This window comes from Sturnus vulgaris, chromosome 3, assembly GCF_052056855.1.
Source record: "Sturnus vulgaris isolate bStuVul1 chromosome 3, bStuVul1.hap1, whole genome shotgun sequence".
Classification (NCBI taxonomy): Eukaryota; Metazoa; Chordata; class Aves; order Passeriformes; family Sturnidae; genus Sturnus; species Sturnus vulgaris.
The window spans coordinates 19,150,132-19,166,976 of record NC_142245.1 but is presented as its reverse complement, the minus strand read 5'-3'; the positions used below and the strand labels follow the sequence as shown (position 1 = coordinate 19,166,976).

General features: G+C 42.3%; 1 protein-coding gene across 4 annotated transcripts in view; it reads right to left on the bottom strand.

Moving 5' to 3' along the window:
- Positions 1-23: 23 nt before the first annotated feature.
- AIDA (axin interactor, dorsalization associated) overlaps positions 24-16,845 on the bottom strand; it is a 28,748-nt gene continuing 11,926 nt past the window's right edge. The window contains exons 4-12 of one of the 4 annotated variants that reach the window (XM_088161146.1): positions 16,771-16,830; positions 16,343-16,397; positions 10,904-10,967; positions 10,361-10,467; positions 9,191-9,202; positions 6,364-6,486; positions 4,086-4,208; positions 3,515-3,632; positions 24-2,633 (exon numbers count right to left, since the gene is read on the bottom strand). In XM_088161146.1, coding sequence (XP_088017272.1) covers positions 2,537-2,633; positions 3,515-3,632; positions 4,086-4,208; positions 6,364-6,486; positions 9,191-9,202; positions 10,361-10,467; positions 10,904-10,967; positions 16,343-16,397; positions 16,771-16,830 — 759 coding nt within the window. In that variant the 3' untranslated portion in view covers positions 24-2,536. The remainder of the gene's footprint in view (positions 2,634-3,514; positions 3,633-4,085; positions 4,209-6,363; positions 6,487-9,190; positions 9,203-10,360; positions 10,468-10,903; positions 10,968-16,342; positions 16,398-16,770; positions 16,831-16,845) is intronic. The other 3 variants (XM_014877430.2, XM_088161147.1, XM_014877431.2) reach the window with 3 other exon arrangements.

Below are 16,845 nucleotides of genomic sequence, written 5' to 3'. Positions count from 1 at the left end.
GAAAAACAGAAAACAATGCAGAATAATAAAAAACCCTACTGGGAGGCCATTACAGCTTTACTGCCAGAGTACAAGCAGCCATTAAAGTTGCCATCTAGATGTTACAGTACAAGTGTAAAGATTTACATTTCAGATGAAAGACAAGCTGGAACATCACTGAAGCATAAAACAATCCTGAAGCCTGTGGTGTGTGCAGCAGCAATCCTGGCACTGAGACGGTTCACAGAAAAAAGGCAAGGGATAGAAGCAACTTTAAAAATGGTATTTCACACTCAACAGACATTAATTCACAATCAGTTAAATACAAAGCTCTACTTGTGTATTCAACAAAAATACTTCAAAGTTGACACTTCATATAACTGGCATTAATACAGACATCTACAAGCTGGGGAAGGGTCCAGGGAAGCAGCAGAAACTATGGGTTTGTACTTCAAGGGACAGTATTTCAGTTTGCAGGGTGGCTGATGATACATACATTGATGAATATCCACCATTAAAAGTCAAGCTCTCCAAGTTCAGGATCTTTCCTTCCCCATACACGCCTTTGTGATGCTCAGTGTCTCCTCCCTTGCCCATCCCAGCTAACAGTAATAAAAGTTGGATGGAATCTCCCTCTGGATGCACCAACCTTCACCTTGGACACACACACCCAACTGCAGTGCTTATCCTGGATGGCAGAGCTGGACTGAACTCCAGAACCAGCCCTTCCACCTTTCAGGGACACTCAGATCCTGCAAGTCCTTGGTCAGAACAAGTCCTGAGCCAGCCAGGGACCACTGACAGGTAAATGGGCCAAGCTCAGATTTACTTGCAACCACAGACTAATGCTTTCCTCCATCCTTCTGCAGAGGTCAGAGGATGATTTGTATTTGGTTTTTAGCAGGGTATGTATCCTCCTTTAGTCTGGTGTCCAGAACGCTGCATTCAGAGGTGTTTCCATAACTCACAGGGATATCTTGATGGTCACTCATCAGCTTTAAAACCAGTGGGATATTGTAAAGACCCATAAACAGAAAAATTCAACTGCCCTTTTTCCCCTTCAGCCAGCAGTGGAATTTGAGAAAGCGTTGCCAGCTTTGGTTGTAACACCTAAATAATGTCATCCCTAGTTATACCAGAGCAAAGAAAGGCAAGATGATTAGGACATTCAAAACCAGCTTTTTATCCTAATCAATATGGTAACACCAAAAATGCTGAACAGCTCAGTGGAGACAGACAAACAGCATGAGGAAAAGTAACATCCCTTCCCTTAACACATGATGTAACATCTTGGGGTGAAGTGACAAAAAAGAGGAATGGATGCTACACCTGCATCCAGGCTGTTTAAAATAATTGACACTATTTTGGGAGCTGGGTCTTTAGTTAGCATAGCAGAGTATTCAGGCACTAGTTAGATATGCAAGAAGTTTATCAAACCATAAAGTATCATATTAAATATCCACGCAAATATATGAAAGATTTGACTGGGTTCTACTTCTGTCCCTTTTTCAGGTCAAAAGGTGAATACAAGTGTGTCATAATAAGCCAATGTCCTGCAGCTTATTACACACCAAATCAAAAATATAGAAAATAAATGATAATCCTATCTACTTACATAAAAAGGTAATTTTTTGAGTAAGTTTCCAGACTTGCACAAAAGATGCAGAAAACTGCATACAATCAGTTTCCATAAGAACAGCAGTTTCATGTATAAGGTGGGTCAGCCTGCTAGCTAGACCTATTTTATACAAAGCTCTGGAAAATGGACACTTCAGCACTGAGGGCCTGTCCTGCTGTCACTGAAATGGCAAAATGCCCACTGCCACCAGGACAAAGCCCTCTCTATCCCACACCCACCTTTGCAAAACACTCTGTGACAAGATACAGAAAAGAATAGCTCTATTGGGGAGTAACAGTGATTGAAAGGATTGTAACAAGTATCCAAAACTTAGGCAAGGCTGTTAAATCATAGTTCAGTGTTCTCATCTGCAGTTGTCCTCCTCCTGACCTGACCACAGGGACTCGTGGCCACCCACCTGATCTGCATCCTCCACTCCCTCACTTCAAAGCACTTGCTCAAGCTCCTTCCCCGCCCACCTCGTCCTTCTCCCAGTCTTCTGTCACCCTGCCCACTCCAGAGGACTCTGAAATGCAGATGAGAGGAACTACAATAGCACAGCAGTGTAAGCAGTTAGTAGGCCTGCCACATCTTTATTGCTGCAGGTTTGGCAAAGGGGCACTCTCCATCCTCAGGGAGAGCTTGAGGCAAAAGGAGAAGAACGGTTAAAGATAAAAAGTGATGAACAGCAAACTTAGGGAAAGCAATCGACCTATATATCAGGGCTCTTGGAAAATCCTGTAGCTGGAAGTTACTGAAAAAAATCTTGCACTTGCATGGCGGGCTTGTCCCTGCCCCTGAAGTAGTGCTGTGCAGTGGGTGATGGTCTCGTGTGACCTACTGGCATGAATAGAGTCGTCTTCCCGCCCCTTGGAGCCTAAGGCTACTACACAGCTACCAGGACTTGTGGTTCAGTTCACAGAGGTCTCACAACTGGGGTCATTCCTTGTGCAATGTTTGATGGAGGTGAAGGTAAAGTGGTTTCTTGGTCAACAGTTGCAATTTCTTCCTTTTAAAGTCAGTGGGTTTTTTGTACCTGTAACCACAAGAAAGTGCATTAATCCAAGCGCTAATGGCTGTGCAGGAAGATGAAAGCAAACTAGAAAGCTCATCCTGTACAGATCTTATTACCCTCATCTTTAAATACATCTGACAAGGATTGCTGGAAGCAACAGTAATGAGTAGGTTTACAGGAAGAAACGGTATTTTCTCTGGATGATTATTTTTACAGAAGAAAAATTTCAATATGTAAATGAACGTACTACTTTTGTAAGGAGATTCCCAACATAATACTCTGGATTGTAGGAGATACCAAATATCAGTTACTCAGTACTTCAGAAGTACTCCAGCTAGCACAGACTAAGCACTCTTCCAAGAATTGCAAGATTCACTCTCTTCTTGAATAAAAAAGACAAACCCCAATCCTCAAATCCCTCCCTCAGACCTTCAGCCACTCACTTCAGCAAGGAGAGGATGCACACCACGACCACTCAATACTGCTTTGAAATGTTCACAAAGTTAATTGCAAATTGGTATCTCATGCCTCAAATCAGATTTCCTTTAGAGAAGTTCTGTACCAAAAGACTGAGTTGATTATTTTTTTAAATATAGCTGATCTGACTCAGGCTAAGCTCCAAATTAAAATCTCCCCTGCAGACTTCATTAAATTAATACAAAATTAAATTACAAACACCAGCATTTTATTTGGAAACTGGTGTAGTTTCTGAGAAGAGTCTCTAACCATCTTACTTGCCTAAAAGCATTTTATCTTCCCCTCCTTATTAAAAATAAGATATTCCTTATGGAAGTCAATCTAATGAGTCCGAGAAACTTTCCTTAATACAACAAGCCACACCCTGTAACTGAAGGCTGGTTCATTTCCTCTGTCATTGTCATCCATAATTGTGAGTCACTTACAGTTCTATAACAATTGCCCCAGGTTTAATTTCATCCATCTCCATGAAAGCAAAGCACTTGGTGCTAGTAAACCTTTTCTTAGGCTTGTAGTGTTTGAATTCAAAGAAAATAGCTGCACCTAGAGGGAAAAACGGTTGAAAAGTTAGCAATTATGGCTAAGAGTAATCTAAACACTTATCTGCCATTAAGTTGCTCTGTTTAAATTGAAGAGAATTATCTCCCACACTTCTGTTATTTACTCAAAAGCTATACCTTGTTCTTACAATACTCATCACACTCTCAACAGTTTCAACTCTTCACTCCATTGCTCACACCCAAGTACCAGTGACTAAGCAGGTGATAAAGCAGCTCAATACCTGTGTAAAAGAAACCAGACTGCTCTGTTTTTATCTCATTTAATTTCTCCCTTGCCTTCGAGCCATTCCAATGACTAGTTTCAAAGGGACAGGATGCAAAGGTCTATTTTTATCCTTGTCTGGATCTTGAGCCCTGCAGCACCAGCTCAGGAGCAGCCCAGTGTCTGTGCTCCCAAAGCTTCTGGGCCCTGTTTTGGGTCTCTAGTACCACATACCTTTTGTTAGTCTTTCAATGTGTTTCTGAATCTCGATGTCCACGTTAAAATGGACATATGTGTCCTCCTTCCTCAAAGCCACAGGAGTGTCTTGCACAGGAGTCAGATCTATCCCATTCAAATCTGCAGGAAAGAAACAGCATGAGAATGGCAGAAGCTTCTCAGACTTAAAGGTTCAGCTTTAAGAGGCTTTTAAGTCTCTCCTAATCTTGCCACAAAAAGTTAATCCACACCTGAATGTTTCCACAAAACCTAAAAAAGGGTCTACTCCTTCACAATCAGGTAATTTTCTTTTTGAGTACAACACAAAAGCAGCTAAAGTTCTAGCAATATTTCAGACAAAAACTGGAATTATCCCTCTTTTTTTTTTAAGAGTGCATTTCTTTCTGCTGTCAGCAAAAGATTCGATTCCCTGTGCACACAGGACTCCAGCAGAGCTGCAGCCCAAGTGGGATACACATCAAAGGCTGCCCTCCACACAGGGTCTGCAGAGCACAGCTGGCACAGCTCACACATCCTGTGTATGCCCTGCTTTGTCCCTAGACACAACAAGCATTATTCCTCTTGGGTTTTCCACAGAGGCATTGTAGGGCTGTGGGTTGGGCTCCAGCTCTCAGCACCAGCCCCTGGTTTTGCTGCTCTGGCACAACCAATATTGTTTCTCACTAAGTCTCTCTGCTGTTTCCAGGGGTACATTTGTCCTCTATCTTTCCTCTCATTCTTGATCCTTTTCCCTCTGGCAGAGGAAGTTGCTAATGATGCAGCCAAGATTACAGGTATGGAGTGTCCATGCTGTGCTTGGAGCACAGGCTGAGGCCCTGGAGGACCAGTGATTCCCTTCATCCAGGACATGGGCTGCATGCTGCATCCCAAACAAACCTCTCTCCAAACCTACAGAAGAGAAGCTTGGTTTAAAACCAAGGAAATCAGCTACTAAGTATCTTCAGACTCCTAACAGTGACAAAATGAGTACTCAGAGTAGCTTTTCCTGACCAAAAATCTTGGGAGATAAAAGTATTAAGATACCATTAGCAGACTCAGCCATACCCTACCACACACACTCACTTTTTGATCCTATTTTCTACCTCATTACTTGGCAGCCACCATTTATAGGTAAATGAGTTTGGAAACAGGGAGCATCATGTTAACAGAGAAAGGAAAGCAAGTCCAGCAATACAGAGTCTCCCTTAGTTCCAGAATGGAAATGAGAGCTCCTGCAGCAGTTTTAGCAATGTACAATGAAACAAACACTTCAGTGGCAAAGAACAAGGAATGTTTGGTTTACAAGCCCTGCTAAGTATTCAAGGGATATTTGATGCTGTGAACCTTCCTCCTGCCAGAGGATGTCTGGTCAAAGAAGCACTGATCACACATGAAACAAGTGTTTAATCTCTACATTTAATATCCAATAGCACATCTCAAGAGGACACATACAAGGTCATTATCACAACTGAAAATAACAAGAGGATATTGGCTCAGTTACAGATTTTTACATGATAAACAAAAAAAATCATCTGCCGAAGTAAAGCAGAACAAGGCAAGGGTAAGCAGCTTTGACTACAGGGTCTTGCTGCTAAAAAATGCAGAATGGGGGACAGAGATACTCCCACTAGAAAGAGTGTGAATACCAGAAATCTCAGCCTCAAAAGACACCAACTGTGTTACCATCTGAAACAGAGAAATCCTAATGTTGCCTATCCTGGACTGATAGAAAGAGAGGTTCTTCCAGATTTATGGAGGCTCTCAGCCCACCAGGCTTTGGCTGAAGCATTTCACTAGCCAGACTAACACATTTTTTATTTTATTTCACTTGCAAGCTTTGCTTCTCATCCCTCTAAACCTCAAGCCCTGGTAAGATTATACCTGCATTACTACAAAATTAGTTTAATGTGAGGGCAAGAATGGAGTCAGTGGGCCATGGTTCCCCACGTCCAGAAAGCCCAGAGCCCAGTATGTGTGGGGAGTACACACAGTCCAAGCAGATCTGTACTTAGGAGACAGCTGTAGAAGCCATGATGGAGAAGTAGGGCAAAGTCACTCTGTTATCAGCATGGACAAGCCACCCCTGAGTGCACAGAGAGAAGTGTATCCTGCAGAGATTCACCTCCCAGTAGCTGTCAAATACAGAATTTTTCCACCCTTGATTAAAGCAGAAGCCCTAAATCTGCAATAGAAGTGCCAACGAATGTTTGTCCCAGCAGGCTGAAAAATCAATAGAGCTTTCAGAAAATGCACTCTCCCCAAAGCAGCACTGAGGAGGTAAAACAGAAATCATTACCCTTTACACTGACTGTGATGTAAGGATCAATGCACTGCCCAGCATCTTTCAGACCAATTTTCTCTATGTTGATGGTGAGCAACGTCATCCCGGGTTCAGATGGCAATCTGGGCAATAAAGTACCTGGAAAGAGTAAAGCATATTATTAACCCTTGGTGTCATCTCACAGCAGAGGCCTCATTTGTCCCATCTTTCCTCATGGAAGTTGCTGTTCTTAGGGGGTTCAAACTTCAAAGATTCCTATTCCAGTAGTACACATCACTATGGGAATGTCTGTGTACAGACACATGACATCCTTCGACAGATTTCAAAGCTCCCCAGAAAAAAAACAGGACTGCCTCAAGTTAAACCAACTGATAAAAAAGTAATGCCATAAGAATAGAGGGGAGCATTGTTTAAAGTGTTATTTCTTGCTGTCACGCAGAATAACCCATTCATGGAAGTCACTTGATATCATTATTGAGGATTAAATTTGGGAGGCTGGATTAAATCTGCAGTTGCAGGAAGTTTAGACACTTGATCAGGAGTCCCACCCCACTGAACATGACTTGGCTTCATGCTGAACATTTAAACTGGGAGATTAAGGAGGAAAATGGCATTGTTGCAAATCACACAGAACATAAGGGAACCAGAAAATTGATTCTTAAGTAAGTTCTACTGGCTTTTACTTAAAGGGGGGGAAAAAAAGTGTTAGCATTCTCCAAGTTCCCTTCTGCCTAAAGGAAGGAGTTCCCAGCTCTGCATTAAGAATATTTAGCATCAAAACTTGGTGGTCAGTATAAATGAATCCTCACAGTGCTGAGGAAGACACTGGCAAGAAATCCAGACTGTTCAAACTCACTAAAAGTCATTATATTCTTTCATCAAATAAGGATAGGTTATTTCATGCTGAATTTAGCAAAAGCTGGCACACTTCAAGCCCCTCTCCCCCATTGGATGAACAAGCACCAGTATAGAAAAATACTCAGGTTCATGAGCAAGCTGGAGTCAAAGTTTTGGTTTTGCAATGAAAAAAAGAAGTTATCCTAAGGCTTAAGATCTAAATAATATAATAATTTCCTTTGACAAGTCCAATATGAGTTTTTTTCTTGACACAATTTTTTCCTCTCATCTGCTTGAGGAACCACAAAGATTCTGTCTTATGAGAAACTGCCTTTGCAAGAGGGACCTTGCATTCTGCTCTGAAAACTACATGCCTAGCTTCAGCAAGATTTCATAAGCGTTCCTGCATCAAATCCCCCTCTCAGGATCACATGAAAGACTTGCATTCCCATCTCTGATGCTGTGTGTTTCTGTATTTCCTGTCCTGAGGAGACTCGGGGCCTCCAAAGCACTGTGTCTGCAGACACCTCCCAATACAGCACAGCAGAGCTCAGCCCACTGTTCTGAGCAATGGCACAAACTTCTGACTGCAGTGGGAGAAATGTTAAGAGAGCAAACTTAGTAGGAGAGACCTCATTTCTGCAAAGCAGCTCACACTCTAGTTAACCTTCCTGTTTCTTTCCTGAAGAGAAGTGCAAATACGTTTATTTCAATCTAAGTGAAGGCAGAAGCAAGCCTGTCTTCTCTTTGGCACAAACCCTTGCTCCACCATATCTCATTTGTCTCCTAAAAGCAGCATGTCCCCCAAGAGCCAGGAACAACTGCAGCCTTCAGCTTTCCTGTCCATCACTCCATGGGACTAAGTGATGTGGTACTTGATAGAAAAATCACCTGAAAGATGCCTCAGCCTGGTGTTTATTATAAAAATAATAAAGTGGTTTAAGAGAAATAATAAGTGGTTTAAGAGAAGTGATTCTGTTCTTGAAGAATGCTTTCCAGTATGTGTGAAATTGCAGAGTTGCAATGGACAGAGGGGTCAAACTCACTTCCAGGAGACAAGAGAACAGTGGGACAGAGAGTATCCAAGGAACACTGTTTCCTTCCTGCCCTAGCAGGAGGAACAGCCAAGCCAGCAGTGGACTAGAGCAGCTGACTGTAACCTGTCTGACATGAGCCACAGCCCCAGGCAGGCCTGTGCTGGAGCCTCGGCAGCCACTTCACCCAGCAGCCACAGCAGGTGACAGTGCCCTCTCTGTGCTACAGCTTTCCTCGCTGGGCACCACAGCCTGGGCCCCTGAGCACTCTCACTCTGAGGCCTTTCAGGAGAAAGCTGCAGCCACGCCACACACAGCCACAGGGCATCTCTGCCAGAGGGGGACAGGAGCATCTGCAAAGGAAGGAAATGTCCTCCAAGTCGGTTTCAGGGACAGACAGTGAGCCAGCCCAGCAGCCCACTGCTACCAAGACACAGGCATTCTAGTTCTCCTCTCTCAAATCCCAGTTCAGATAAAGAGGAAAAAAGTGTCAAGTCTCCTACATGGCTCACAAAGTGAAATGGCTCATGGAAGAGCACAGCACTGGAATAATGTCATATATAACCAGGAGAAAGGCAGGAAACCTTTGCTGTTAGAAGCAGCAAGCCACTGGTCAGTTCTGCTCCACACAGCACAGAAGTCTAGCTACACAAATACTCTCTGTGTAAGACTTCCCATAAAATGTGTATTCCAGTAAATAAAATCCAGCTACAGCTACCCTTGGCTACACCACAAGCCAGAACCTTTTCATTACTACAGCAGGACCTCTAGAGAGCTGTTTGAATCAACAAACATGACCTTCCCTTTTCTCTGTACTGAAGGCAAATGAAGACCAACAGATAGGTGCCCAGCACTGTGATTGTTACCAAAAATTGTGTTGTGAGGATTGGCACTAAAAGTTGTATGAAGAAGACCAGAGCTACATGAACATGAGCACAGAAATTACTGTACATACTGAAAGGTTCTCATACCTTTGTTGGCTCCTGGGTTAGATGAATGGGACAATGTGATAACGATGAAGCCATGCATGGAGAAGACAAGACCATGGTCAGTTAGACAGTACAGTCACACACTATGGACTAAAGGCACATCAAAGCAAAGAGTGCAACAGAACTCTGTCAATTAGATAGGGAAGTTCACTTTACTCTTAAGGCTCATCCCAGGGCTGCACACTGCTTTTGTATGAGACTTTCTGCAGTACTTGGGACAGACAGAAGTCATCTCCATAAATGGATTTATCATGGTGAAAAACAAGGATCAATACAGCAATGTCAGCAGTCAATATCACAATATATTATAGGCTTTTTGGGAGCTTGGCATGAACAGGTAGACTGTGCATGTCCACATCAGGTCAGCCTGCAGGGGCTATATTTAGCACTGTGCTTGCAATCACATCTGAATATCATCTGTTTTCTCCAGGCATAAGTAATACAACACCTCAGCTCTTTTAACCATTATTCCAGTACTGGTTTCTTTACTTGTTATCTCATTCCTGAAATACAAAGTTTGCCAGCCAGCTCTCAAACTAGAAACTTGTTTCTTCTGCAAAGAAATTACACAAGGAACCTAAAGAACCTCAGCTACAGGAAGACTTTCTCTAGAATCTGTTGGTATATTCAGTTCTACAAGTGCTTTCACATGGACAAGGACCTAAGCTAGGAAAATAAAAACTCTCCCTTTCTCCTCTCACAGCCTGGCTTCACTCTAAACCACTGTCTTACCAAACAGTGCAACACAAAAATAAGCAGGAAAAACTTCTCACATCTCTAGGAGGATGGGCTGCTCCTTGCAGAAGGAACATTGCCACAATTTACATTTGAACACATTTGAAATGCTTCACATAGTTAGACTGCACTTTATGATGAAAATACTGAATCTGAGTCAGGATTAAAGGCTAATTATTTCAGGTACATAGTACCACCCTCAGGTTCTCCATACAACTGTTTCATGGTAAGATACTGTTTGCTGAAAAAAAAGTTCACTGGCCACCCTTGTGGTTCTCCAGTACAGCATTAGGGTTTGTTTACATGAGCCTGTAGCTTCCCACTCAAATTTTTCAAATCACAGGTGGTAAAGAAGCTTTTTAGAGCCAAAACTCAGAGATGTTACAGAGGGTGGCATGACAAGGCTAGTGCCCCTACCTGGAACTCTAGCAGGAAAAGAGTCTGGAGACCCTGCTCCAGCTCCTCCTTCCTCGTCATCCTCCTCAAACTCCAAGTGTTCCTCTTCTCCAGGTGCTAAAATCTTCCTGTAAAACACAAGAAAGGAGACCAACACCCACGCATCACCTGGCTGTCAATTCACCAGCCAGCACTTGAGCATGGAAAACACTCTTTAATGTAATTTCATACTTCTTAACTTCTACCTCTACCTACAGACTTTGACAGAGATTGCAGGAGCTCAGAACAATAGAAAGCACAGAGCCTAAAGCCAGGAGACAATACTGGAAATTTCAGAGAGATATAGGGATATACCAAGTACTGATTTTACCAAAAGCATGGTCTTGATTTTTAATGGTACCTAGACAAACAATTCAAAAGTTCTTTTATTTATCAGTTTACACAAAGCATTCTGGCAAGCAGATGGCTCTAGAAATGTGTTTCAGGTGCACACCAGGTCCAGGCCATACAATCTTTCAGGTACATATCTGTACATGAAGTGATGTAAAAGAACTTCTCTCTTACCTGAGTGGGACAGGCTGGACATCAAAGGGGAACTCCTTATTGTAAGTGAGGATATTCTTTAATACTGCAGAGAAGGGAAAAAATAAAAATCCATACTCAAACCAGCATTAATTCCACTACTTTGCATAGCTATGTCCATTCTGACAACATCTTCATACACAAATAATAAAGTTTTTAAAATAATCAGATCATACAAAAAACATCCCTCTCATATTTTAAACACTAGCACAGCTATGATCACTATAACATTCAGGCAGGTGAACTGCAACTGCAGTACAAGATCACTACTACCACACCCACACAGACAGAGAAGATAAATGTGGCAATAACCAAAATCTTCATGAGAAAAAATGACAGCCCCAGGGTGAGGGTAGCAATATTTGGTGGCTATTGAGAGCAAGGTGGTGGTGTTACTGGCATCAGTTCCAGACAGCTCCTTGTTACTGGCATCAGCTCCAAACAGTCTGAAATCTCCAGAGCTGACATCAGCACATGTGTGTGCACATTCAGGCACATTAGGTGAAATTTTCTGCTTCTTCAGTCATGTGTTTGGGTTTTTTTTTTGGTGGTGGCTTTGTTTGCTTGTGTTTTCTTTTTATCTGCCCTTATATGTCTGGGCAGATTGGTGAAATTCAGGGGAGACAAAGTAAAATATCAGAGATACCACCTGTACTTTCAGCATTCCATGGAGAATGGCTTTGCCGTTTATATTGGAAATTTACTCCCATTTTAGTAATCCCAACTTTAGCTGCCATTTCCAAACACAGCTACCAGCGAAAGAGAAACTTCCAAAAACATGTGAAAGAAATATGCATTTAATGATGGCTAAAGGGCCTAAAAATTTACAAGAGGACACCTGCAGGGCGAGAGGCACTCTCCTACCAGACAATGAATATCCCAGACTGGTGGGGGAAGCAGAGAGAAAAAAACCCTGACTACCCTCACAGACCTTCACTTTGCAAAAAGCACTGTCAGAGCAGAGGACTTCTCCCCTTAGGACTACTGAATGAGAACAAAACTCTTTTCAAACAACGTTCAGATTACACAAATACCAAGAAGTACTTAAATACTAGTTATGCTTAAGGAGCCATTGCCAGGCCCCTCTGCCTGAGCAAACTACAAGTCAGCCAATGCAGGAGAGCTTCCCTGTCTGCTTTCACATTCCCATCACCCAGCCTGGGCTCCTGCATTAGTTTACCAGACGCCACTTGAATTCTCTAAGAATAAATTATCCTCCTGGGAAACTATAAAGAAACCAAAAAGTCTTTCCAGTCCTTACTATACTGATTTTTTTCTGATTTCTGTGCTACCAATGAGAGGTTAATCAGAACCTGATCCCAGCCAGACACAATACATAAATACAGAGAAAGGTTTAAAGTCCCTTCAGTCTGAGCTGTGAGAGACAAAACTGATGCCATGTCTCTGTCTCCAAAGATTCTGCTGTGCAGGACCAGTAAAGCAGATCTCAACGTGAATCTGAGTAATAACAGCCACTTCCCACCAGAAAAGCAGCTGATCAGCAACCATCACTTTCCAGTGCTGCTGAGGTTCAGGAAGAGAAGGGGATTTTTATTACTCTCAGAATTCCCCAGCTCTCAGAGAGATACACCACATCAGAAACGGAAAGTGAAACTACCCCAGGAGGAGAACTTCAGTGAAGTGAGATCTGTTACAGATCATAGGCACATCAAACAGAAGAGACAGGCATCACAGTAGCTCTCCTCCCGCTTTCCAAAGGTTGGTAAGTCCTCTTTTCAAGTAACCAGATGATCTTATGAGCAGCCCCTGAAAAAAACTCTCCTCGTAATTCACTTCAGGCATCACTAGAGGGCCCAAAGAGCTCCACTGACATGAGCCCAGGCAAGAGGCAAACAGTTCTACAGCACCTGAAATCCTGCTGCTGCTGCTGCCCGAGGCTGAGCACCCCCGTCCTGCCGGGAATAAATGTGATGCTGAATGTTCATGTCAGAAGCAGAACCTCTTGCCTTTTGCTGCACAAAGCTGTAGCTCAGGTTTTTAAAAAGCTTTCAATTCTTGTCTCACCACCAATGGCAAATAATTTTGCAAAGCTGTAATTTAAGTGCCCCTTTAAAGGCCAACAGGATAAGCAGCAGATCCACATTCAGCCTGGTGAAATACTTATTCGAAGACACTAAGGAAAAGCTAAGCAATAAAACTAAGGAAAAGGAAAATCCTCTTTGCATCTACCACAAATGTGAGCTTCAGTTAATTCAAATAAAAATACCAGATCACACGAAAAAAAAAAAAATAGGTTAATACCAACAGGAATCTCCCTTGTAATGCTGTGTAAGACATCCAAGCTTTAAAAGGTTGGTTTGGGCTTTTTTGGATCTCTGTTTCATTTTCAAAACCACAGTTCACCTCTGGGAGAAAGAGCCCTTCCTCTCTGTAATGTTGCTGCTTGAGAACACGATTCCCAGATAATTCTCCACGAGTGCATCTAATGGGTAGATCCCAGCATCGTGGCCTCCATCTGTGCTGCATTTCCAACAAAATCTTTTAAAAATACTGTTCTGCAGGCTCTTGTGCAGAAGTTGCCTTTCCTTTTGTGACGTTGGACAGTGTCACTTTGATTTGCATAGAATCACAGCATCTCCCGAGTTGGAAGGGTCCCTCAAGGACCATCACAGTCCAATTCCTGGCCCTGCACAGGAGACCCCAAGGATCACACCACGTGCCTGAGAGCATTGTCCCAACACTTCTTGAACTCTGTCAGGCTTGGTGCTGTGATCACTTCCTTGAGGATCCTGTTCCAGTGCCCAACCACCCTCTGGGTGTAGCACCTTTTCCTGATATCCAAGCTAAACCTCTCTTGACAACTTCAGGCCATTCCCTCAGGCCATGTCACTGTCAGCACAGGGCAGAGATCAGTGCCTGCCCCTCCTCTGCCCCTCAGGAGGAAGGTGTAACTGCACTGAGGACTCTCTCCTTCAGCCGGAACAGATGAAGTGACCTCAGCCACTCCTCACAGAGGCCCTTCACCATCCTCGTAGTCTGATTTTATCAGCAGTTGGCTCTTTCTTGAAAGATTTCAAAAGAAATTATCAACATAAGCCAGAAGATCTTGACACATTAACTTGGTAAAGACCACTGCCCATTTAAATTTTCCTCCCAAATTTGTCCTAAACCAGGACAGATAGTGATTTTTTCTGATACCTGTACTGATTTTTTTTTAAATAGACAACATAAAATAATTCAGGCACCATGCTCCCCAGTACAACCCAGTATCCACTTGTCTTACAATTATCACTCAGGCACAAGGGATGCCCCAGCCCATCCATTTGTACTGTGCATTCTAACACTGGTAATAAGCTTCCACAAAGTAATGTATTTGTGAGATTCAGTGTGCTAACAATGACTTCACACAGCACAGCCTCAAAAGAACTATTTGTATGTATGGAACCTCCTGTAGCATTATTCCAGCACAAACTATTCAGTGACAAATCCTGTAAACAAACAGAACTAGCCAACTGCTTCACTTTCCAAGCTGCATGAAATGCAAGCTCAAGTAGGAAAAGTTAGAACTCGACAACACAAGATTAAGGGGAAGAAAAAAAAGTAAATCTAAGGGCCCTGGTTGTTATAACAACACCAAAACCATTCTGACAGCTTCAGGCACAAAAGTAATTAAAACAAGCCAAATAGTGTGAATAGCTGTTTTGTATGAATAGCTGTTTTTGTTCCACCCTAATGGAATGGCTTGACCTAACAAAGGAATCACTTATTTGCATTGCCAGCCCAGATTTTTTTAGCTTTTTCTGGTGGGATGCAAAAGAAAATTGACAACATGCAAATTAAAACACTTCACGGTGAGTTTTATGAAATGGCTGGTATTGGTGTGATTAAGATTTACTCTATTCAAGATACACTTAAAAACCACAAAACAAAGGCACAATTCAGAGAGAGAGAGGCCAGAACCATTCAAGTAAGACAGCAGCATTAGGAACATCAATGTTCAATTGTTGTTGTAGAAGCACCCGTTCTCATCCAAGGAAAATAACTCAGTGTATTTGAAAACTGATGGCCACACACTCTTCCTCAGTTTTAATATAGTTGCTTGTTGTATGAGGTGTGGGCTGAATGCACTTCACACAGGCAGTTTTTTTGACAGCTAGACATCAATTCTCTGATGGAGGGCAAGATAAGCAACAGGACTGTTGCACCATAATTGAAATTTTGGACAGGATCCCTGTCTCTCTTCCATCATTCAGTCACTCACAGGGCATTTGCACAATGGAGTATAAAATCCACAGTCATTCAATGATTACAACATTTAAAATACTTTGTAAACAGAGAGCAGCAGTATCTATACAGAAAACTCCCAAGTCAGAGGATTCAGAGGCCAGACATGCAACATGGAGAGTGAGGAAGACCAAATACTCCAATACACAGTTACACACCCTTTCCTGAGTTATGGTCTTCACCCATAAGACCCAGCAGTTTTGTAACACACTTTCACTTTGCACTTTCAGGGAACAGTTTAAAAGCATTTGGACTCCATGTTTTGGTAGAGATATCAGGAAGCTTAGCTCAATGCTCCGCTTCTTAACAAGCTCCCCTGTAGCATCCTGTGCAGAGAAGCTCAGCCTACTCACAAAGGGGAAACACTTGCCTGCCCATCATATTTATCCCCAGCATGCCACTTAATGTTACAATTGTGTCATAAGCAAAATAAAACCATCTTCAGAAAGCATGAAAGAAGCTCTTCCACATTTCCCGTTCCCTGAGAATTGCAGAAACATTAACATTTAGGATAATACTGCTTAGATGTGGAAGCTCTAATCATAAGGATGCTTTGAGAACAAAGCAGCCAGTGTTACAGGAAGGAAAATGAAGCAGATAAATAGATACTTCCTATATGAAAAAGTTATTTCTGGATTGACATACCAAGACCTGACCCAGGATCAGTTGGGAAAAAACATCACACAAAACCCTTCAAAGACTGAATCACATCCTCACTTAAACTCTCAACTTCGTTGGTCTGGTAGCATTACATTGGGAGGTGACAGGTGATTGGCTACCATGAGCACAAGTTAAATATTTTCAGAAGAAAAAATAAATGTCATTCTGCAAGAAGGAAGACCACAAAATGTTGAAATACAGTTCAACTAAGTAATGTGCGGGTAAATTATATAATGTACTACTGATAGCTTAAAACATTATTTTATGCAAATATTAGCAGCGCCCAAAAATGAAGATGAATATATTATCTGAAATATTTGGGTTATTGTACTTTTGAACTACTCATGTTACATTCCTTAACACACATGAAGTTTTGTCTGTGTGGTAACAAACACTTGGAATAAGCACCTGAATCCAGCATCACTGTTGAACTGCAGTGTGGTTAGTCAGTATTCCTGCTGTCATGTTTTCCCCTGTCAGGATAAATGGCACTCAAAATACAAAGATATCACTTACTTGGTTCCAACTTCTTCAGATCCTCAAGCTTAAACTCATCCTGCGACTGGGTGGACTAGGACAATACAAAAAAAGAGTCAGATCTTTGGATGCACCTTGCACTCACACAGTTACCTTATCTCAGAAAAAGCATGCAAGGTGTTTCCTTTGTTCAAGCACACAAAGCTACATCTCCCCAAAAAGTCTCCCCAGCAAAAGGCAGGTTCACAGGTGAGGCAGAGACTATGTTACTTCTCACTTATTAAGAACAAACTTATCCAATATTCCAAGCTCTAATGCAAGATAAATATTCTTAATCCAACTAGTTGTAAATGCTTACTTACTGCACACAGGAACATTCACATTTCAAGACATGTGTCCAACATTGTGACAATGGCAGAAGTTACAGTACACAGGATGAGCTTGACAAAACTCAGCCAAGAACTCACTGAAAATAGAAGAGGAATTCCCATCTTTCTTTTCTCCAGCTCAGATGATGGTTTCCTCCTCTGTGTAGCACATAC